The sequence below is a fragment of the Cololabis saira genome, chromosome 16 (assembly GCF_033807715.1).
Source record: "Cololabis saira isolate AMF1-May2022 chromosome 16, fColSai1.1, whole genome shotgun sequence".
Lineage (NCBI taxonomy): Eukaryota > Metazoa > Chordata > Actinopteri > Beloniformes > Belonidae > Cololabis > Cololabis saira.
In genome coordinates, this window is record NC_084602.1 from 38,401,996 (window position 1) to 38,410,120 (window position 8,125).

At 40.4% G+C, this 8,125-nt stretch overlaps 1 protein-coding gene across 1 annotated transcript in view; it reads right to left on the bottom strand.

Annotated features, from left to right (window-relative positions):
• The window catches only part of stxbp5b (syntaxin binding protein 5b (tomosyn)), an 85,560-nt gene extending 77,729 nt beyond the window's left edge, over positions 1 to 7,831 (bottom strand). The window contains 1 exon segment of the mRNA XM_061743932.1: positions 7,434 to 7,831. Coding sequence (XP_061599916.1) covers positions 7,434 to 7,577 — 144 coding nt within the window. The 5' untranslated portion in view covers positions 7,578 to 7,831.
• Between the last annotated feature and the right edge of the window lie 294 nt (positions 7,832 to 8,125).

The following is an 8,125-nucleotide window of genomic DNA, read 5'->3' on the forward strand; positions in this document are numbered from 1 at the left end:
CGTCCAGCCGCCCGTGAGCGGCTCGCAGCAGCGGCGTTACGTAACAGGTGATGCCACGGCGACCTGGGAGGCTGGCCGGCTCCGATCCCCGCGGGAGGGATGGAGGGATGGAGGGATGGAGGGATGGAGGGATGGAGGGATGGAGGGATGGAGGGATGGAGGGATGGAGGAGCTGGGTCTCTCAATGTTTATCCACAACACTGAAACATGAAACTGGGCGGGATTGAAATACTTTGAGGAAATCTTACACGCTGACCCTGGAAACTGAGACCAGAAGGACAGGTTTATGTTGTTTGTTCTTCCTTTAATACTTTAGCTGTTTAAAACTATTATCACTGAAGATTTAACCCTCGTGCTGCCTATGGGTCAAGGGAGGGTGAAGGGAGGAAAGAAGGAAGGAAGGAAAGAAAGGAGAAAAGAAGGAATGAACTAGGAAAGGGAGTAAGGAAGGGAGAAAAGATGGAAGGGAGGAAAGAAGGAAGTAAGGGAGAAAAAGAAGGAAAGAAGTAAGAAAGGGAGTAAGGAAGGGAGAAAAGATGGAAGGAAGTAGGAAAGGGAATAAGGAAAGGAGAAGAGATGGAAGGAAGGGAGAAAGGAAGTAAAGAAGGGAGAAAAGGAAAGAAGGAGGGAGGGAAGAAGGAAGGAATGGATAAAATAAGGAAAGAAGGAAGGAAAAGCAAAGAAGTAGTGATGCACCGATTGTTCGGTAACCGAAATTGTTCGGCCGAAAATGGCAAAAAAACACTTTCGGTGTTCGGTGGAATAAGTGGAATAATAAGGAAATAGACTGGCCGCTCCGTCCCGTAACGTTGCGCACCACAAACATAAATCGTTGGCCAACCAAAAACTAACCCCATAAGAATTTTACATAACATTCACCAGGAGGTGGAACCAAAACAACATAATGCTGGGAAATTAAAAAAAATTCATTTTTTTATGTTCAATAAATATTTTCTACCTTGTAATTTTGTAAAAGATTTTTTTCTTTGAAAAGCATAAATCAAATGTATTTGATGTATGCAATGGTGAAAAAATTGGCAAAATAAATGAAAAACTGCTGAAGAACCATGTTCGGTATTGTTCGGTATTCGGCCAAGTGTTTATTATTATTTTCGGTTTCGGTTTCGGCCACAAATTTTCATTTCGGTGCATCACTACAAAGAAGGTAATAAAGGAACGAATGACGGAAGGGAGGTAGGAAGAAAAAGGAGTAAAGGAGGGTAAAAAAGGAGGAAAAGAGGAAAGGAAGAAGGAAGGATAGAGCATGGCAGGAGGAAAGAAGGATAGAAGAATTGGGTCATTTTGACCCAAAGACAGTACAAGGAGAAAAATGGAAAAAACAATCTGAAGTCTTGATGCCACAAACTTGGAGCAACACCCCCCCGAACACAGAACAACAGCTGCCTTTTTAACCCTTACTTCACATCTCTATTCACAGCAGCCCACTGAACATTTCTTAGGATCAGCATTTCCAGCGTTGATGGGAGGTTGGAGGAAAATATTTGAGGTCCATTTGTACTCAGAAGTCTGAGTTTTAGAGGTTTGAGTCTGAAATTTTTAACCTGAACACTCCTTTAAGTCAGAACTGGGAAAACGTAGAAACCTCACATCCCTATCCCAGCCAGCCATCCTGATTCTTTCCCTCTTTTATAAAAATAATTAGCCTCATTCCTCTCTGTGTGAGTCTGATTTCCACGTGGCAGAACCAGCGGACGCAGAGGACGATGCCTCTGGAGAGGCTTCAACCTGTAGCGGAGCCAGAGGGGGGGCAAGGGGGCGGTCGCCACGGGGCCCACAATCTCATAGGGCCCAATGATAGGGCCCCGTTTTGTGTGATACGTTCATATATAATCGTATATTGTAGGTTATAATAACGATAAAATGTGCATTGTGCGGCCAGTGTAGGCTAAAGCCTGAATTAAGCTTCTGCGTCACACCAACGCAGAGCACACGCCGCAGCCGTGACGCCGTCATGAACCCTTCGGACTTCTCCGTCTCTCCATTTCTCCGCGGTGCAGTACCCCCCGCGACCGCTAGTTAGCGATCTTTTTCTGAATGGTTTATCCAACTTTTTCCAGTCACAGTGAATCAAAGAGATAAGGACAACTATTGTGCAAAAAAACAAAATAAAAAAACCAATGAACCAATCACAGCCCTCTCCGTCTGCGTGTGGTCTGCGTCGCCTCGACGCGTAGTTACAATTTTCAGGAGGTGCACGTCAGTGTCACGGCGCAGGTGACGGCGTGTGGTCTGCGTGGACGAAAACCAGACGCCGTAGGCACGGCGCAGTTTTGACGCAGAACCATATTTCGGCCTTAATTCTTGCCTTACAAATGTCTTGAACGCATCAGGGCTGTGAGCCAATGCTGATTGGCTGTTAAGGCTGATTTATGGTTCCGCGTTAAATGGCCACCGAGCTTACGGCGTAGGGTACACGGCGACGCGCATTGTACGTGCGCATCGTCGCGTACCCTACGCCGTAGGCTCTGCGTTGGTGTAACGCGGAACCATAAATCAGCCTTAACAGTCACAGCCAATTTGCCGACTCTGCAAGTTTGCTGCCATGAAGGAGATGAGCGCTAAACTTTAAAAGAGGACTAAGCATGTACAAAGTTTTCAATGTTACCCTGTTTTCCACGGGCCAAGGATTATGGAAGAGTCGACTGCCATTGGTGAGTCAGTGTAACCTTCTTAAATAATTTCTTTATCAGAATGTTGTGTATTCTTGACCAGCTGCCTATTTGAATGAGCTTTGTGTTGTTGTCAACGAGACCGCCGAGTCTATTCTCTATTATAGAGCTCAGAAATGATGTTATAGACCGCTGTGTCTATATCTATCTAAATATATTGTGTAATTTTAGACCAGTTATGTTTTTTTTTTTATTTAAGCTGAATCAAAGATGGAACTGAGTCAGTCCGTGACTATCTAAGTTTTCAGAGCCATGTGATTGACAGCTGTCAGGCCTGGGTGCGTGTGACTTTACTCTGCTTTCTGCAGCATAGGCCTATAGGCTTGGCTCAATAAAAGTGAGAATAATGTTGTTTGATGGGTAGGATGATGTTGTTGAACGTTAAAATGACTATCATAAGGCCCATGGAGAATGCTCCGCCCCCTCTGGACTGAGACCCACGCTCCGCCACTGTTTGCAACCCGTCAACTTAAAAAAACATGACATACAGTAAGTACACAGAGACAGCCAGACTAGTATCAACAAAACACTGCTGATGGTGCAAAGTATTCCTAGGAAAAAGTCTCCAGCGAATTTGGCTCTTGGATGTTCACAGATCACATGAAGCTGTTGCGATTGGCTCGGTATGTTTTGTACCAATGGGAGCAGTTCCAGTTACATTTCTAAAAGAGATCATTTTCCTGATGTGAATGGGAGAAGCTCATGATTGCTGCTTCCATCAGCAATAAGCAGCTAATTCTAATATCTATAAAATACGATCTCTTATTTTATGCACATTAAGACAGTACTGTTCGTTTTTTAGTCAGCGTTAAAGCCACTGCACTGTTTGCATGTGTTAAATAGCACGTATAAAAGGTTAATGTTCCAAATTTACACCCGAAACCTGGTCAACTTGGGTGTGACATAATAACATTATCAAACCTCAGAGATAAACAGGAAGGAAGCATAAATATATAATAAACATGACTCAGATCCGGGTCTGTGACGTCATAGAACCCTGCACATCTGAACAGCTCATTATATTGCATATTTAAGACGGATAAGACAGAAGCAGACCCAAGCAAAGAGTCTATGTTTATGTTTTTGATCTTGTAGTCACTTCAAACACCATAAATATTGAAATTTTCCAAATTATCTCCCCTTTAAAGAAATGATAATATTTCTGGCACACTTTAAATTTAAATAATAGGGAAAAAAAGTCTTTAATAGGGTATTTTCCGTCAATGAAACCAGCTCACATAAACTGCAGCTTGAAATTAATGCATTCATTATCATAAATATGCAGAAATCATGTTCTGAATAAGGGTTTCAGTCACTGCTCTGTAATAATATGTGGTAGTAATAATAATAATAATAATAATAATAATAATAATAATAATAATAAATGTGCCTTCGGGGGGGAAATTCAGTGCAATATCAGCAGCCATGTGTGACCCTGAAATTGATCAACCTAACACTGAAAGATCTTCATTTATTTATGGTTTTCATTCACTGACACAGAGGTGATTTTGATCCAGGTCTGTGACGTCACAGAACCCTGCACATCTGAACAGCTCATTATATTGCATATTTTAAAACAGAATCAGGCCCAAGGAAAGTGTTTATCTTGGTGTTTTTGATTTTGTAGTCACTTCTACCACCACAAATATTGAATTTGTCCACATTATCTCCCCTTTAAAGACATGGAAATGGTTCACATTAAATGTAAATGATCTCTAATATGAGACTAAGGGTCTTTTCTGATTCAATGAAACCAGCTCACATAAGCTGCAGCTTGAAATTAACGCATTCATTATCATAAATATGCAGAAATTATGTTGGAAAAGGGTTTCCACAAGGCCAAATTTGAGGACAGTCACTGCTCTGTAATATGTGGTAGTAATAATAATAATAATAATAATAATAATAATAATAATAATAATAATAATAAATGTGCATTCAGGGGGGGAAATTCAGTGCAATATTAGCAGCAATGTGAAACCCTGAAATTGATCAACCTAACTGAAACATCTTCATTTATTTATGGTTTTCATTCACTGACACGGAGGTGACTCTGATCCAGGTCTGTGACGTCACAGAACCCTGCACATCTGAACAGCTCATTATAATGCATATTTTAAGACAGATAAAACAGAAGCAGGCCCAATAAAAGTGGTTTTCCACATTATCTCCCCTTTAAAGAAATGGAAATGGTTCTATTTAAATGTAAATCCTGTAATAGGAAAAATCTCTAATAAGGTTTTTTTCTGTTTCAATGAAACGAGACCCCGGCTCACATCATCTCCAGTTTGAAATTAACGCATTCATTATCATAAATATGCAGAAATCATGTTGGAAAAGGGTTTCCACAAGGCCAAATTTCAGGACAGTCACTGCTCTGTAATAATATGTGGTAGTGATAATAATAATAATAATAATAATAATAATAATAATAATAATAAATGTGGCTTCAGGAGGGGGAATTCAATGCAATATCAGCAGCAATGTGTGATTCTTATTTTTGGTTTTCATTCATGCACGCGGAGGTGACTCTGATCCAGGTCTGTGACGTCACAGAACCCTGCACATCTGAACAGCTTATTATATTGCATATTTCAAGACAGAATTAGGCCCAAGGAAAGTGTCTATGTTGGTTTTTTGATTTTGTAGTCACTTCTAACAACATAAATATTGAATTTGTCCATATTATCTCTCCTTTGAAGAAAAGGAAATGGAAATGGTTCACATTAAATGTAAATAATAAGAAACATGTCTCTAATATAAGACTGGTCTTTTCTGATTCAATGAAACCAGCTCACATAAGCTGTAGCTTGAAATTAACGCATTCATTATCATAAATATGCAGAAATCATGTTGGAAAAGGCCAACAAGGCCAAATTTAAGACCGGTCACTGCTCTGTAATAATAATAATAATAATAATAATAATAAAAAGAAGAAGAATTAATGTGCATTCAGGGGGGGGATTCGGTGCAATATAAGCAGTAATGTGAAACCCTGAATTTGCTCAAGCTAACACTGTGACATTTTTATTTATTTATTTGTGGTTTTTATTTACGGAGTTGACTCTGATCCAGGTCTGTGACGTCACAGAACCCTGCACATCTGAACAGCTAGTTATATTGCATATTTTAAGACAGAATTAGGCCCAAGCAAAGTGTTCATATTGGTGTTTTTGATTTTGTAGTCACTTCAAACACGACAAATATTGAATTTGTCCATATTATCTCTCCTTTAAAGAAATGGAAATATTTCTGGTACACTTTAAATGTAAATAATAGGAAAAAAAATCTTTAATAGGGTATTTTCTGTTTCAATGAAACCAGCTTATGTGAATAAGCTGCAGCTTGAAATTAACGCATTCATTATCATAAATATGCAGAAATTATGTTGGAAAAGGGTTTCCACAAGGCCAAATTTGAGGACAGTCACTGCTCTGTAATAATATGTGGCCATAATAATAATAATAATAATAATAATAATACATGTGGCTTCAGGGGGGAAATTCAAAGCAATATTAGCAGCAATGTGAAACCCTGAAATTACCAACCTAACCCTGTGATATCTTTATTTATTCGTGGTTTTCAGTCAAGGAGGTGACTCTGATCCAGGTCTGTGACGTCACAGAACCCTGCACATCTGAACAGATTAATACAATCTGAACAATATTGCATATTTTAAGACAGAAGCAGGCCCAAGGAAAGTGTTTACGTTGGTGTTTTTGATTTTGTAGTCACTTCAAACACCATAAATATTGAGTTTTTCCACATTGTCTCCCCTTAAAAGAAATGGAAATATTTCTGATACACTTTAAATGTAAATAATAGGAAAAAAAAAATCTCTAATAAGGTTTTTTCTGTTTCAATGAAACGAGACACCAGCTCACATAATTTGCAGTTTGAAATTAACGCATTCATTATCATAAATATGCAGAAATCATGTTGGAAAAGGGTTTCCACAAGGCCAAATTTGAGGACAGTCACTGCTCTGTAATAATAATAATAATAATAATAATAATAATAATAATAATAATAATAAATGTGCCTTCAGGGGGGAAATTCAATGCAATATTATCAGTAATGTAAATGACTGAAATGACCAACCCAACCCTGTGACATCATTTATTTATTTATTTCTGGTTTTTCATTCAAGTCTCCTTGAGACAGCTCCAGGTCTGTGACGTCACAGAACCCTGCACATCTGAACAGCTCATTATATTGCATATTTTAAGACAGATAAGACAGAATCAGGCCCAAGGAAAGTGTTTATCTTGGTGTTTTTTTTATTATTTTCTAGTCACTTAAACCACTAATATTGAATTTGTACATATTATCTCCCCTTTAAAGAAATGGAAATGGTTCACATTAAATGTAAATAATAAGAAACATGTCTCTAATATGAGACTAAGGGTCTTTTCTGTTTCAATGAAACCAGCTCACATAAACTGCAGCTTGAAATTAACGCATTCATTATCATAAATATGCAGAAATCATGTTGGAAGAGGACAGTCACTGCTCTGTAATTATATGTGGTAATAATAATAATAATAATAAAAATAATAATAATGATAATAATAATGATGATAATAACAATAATAATAATAATAAATGTGCCTTCAGGGGTGAATTAAATGCAATATTATCATCAATATTATCAGTAAATGACTGAAATGACCAGCCCAGCCCTGTGACAGCTCCATCAGATCCTGGTGTTTTGGTGGTTTTATTCTGGTTCTGGTTCTTTACCTTGCAGAGCTGGAAATGCTCGGACTGGAGCGTCTCCGGCACCGCGTCGCTCTCCCGCGGAGCCCCGGGCTGAGCCGCCGCCGGGGCGGACGACGAGGCCGCCGTCAGCCCGTCCAGCACCTTCCTGATGTAGAACTTCTTCATCTTCCCCCGGGTAGAACGCTGTCAATCAGGCGTTAATGGGATTGAGGGGGGGGTTGGTGGGGGAGAGGGGTGAGGGAGGGAGGGAGGGGGTCAAATACACGCTCAGGTTTGATAATATCCGTCCGGCCGGAGCTGTGTTGGCCGAGCTGCGGTCCGACGCCTAGCCCGCTTGACAGCGCTCCTCGGGCGGATCGACGGTGCTGCGAGCGCCGTCCCCCCCAGCCAGCTCCAGGGAAGCTAACTGGCTAAGTGGCTACGGAAACGCAGCTGAACTGCGGCGGCCACGGAGCATGCGCAGTCTGCGCAGCTGCAGACACAGGCGTAAAGCGTGATTTATGGTCCCGCGTTAAATCGACGCAGACCTACGGCGTAGGGGGACGCGGCGATGCACACCGTACAGCGTAGGCTCTACGTGGAACCATAAATCAGCCTATAGACATATATACGTAGATGCCCCATCGAGCGCTGCTGGGATACGTCAACGTCGCCGCCATATTGGATGGGGCAAGACTGCGCTGTAAACTAATACAAGAAAAAATAAATAAATA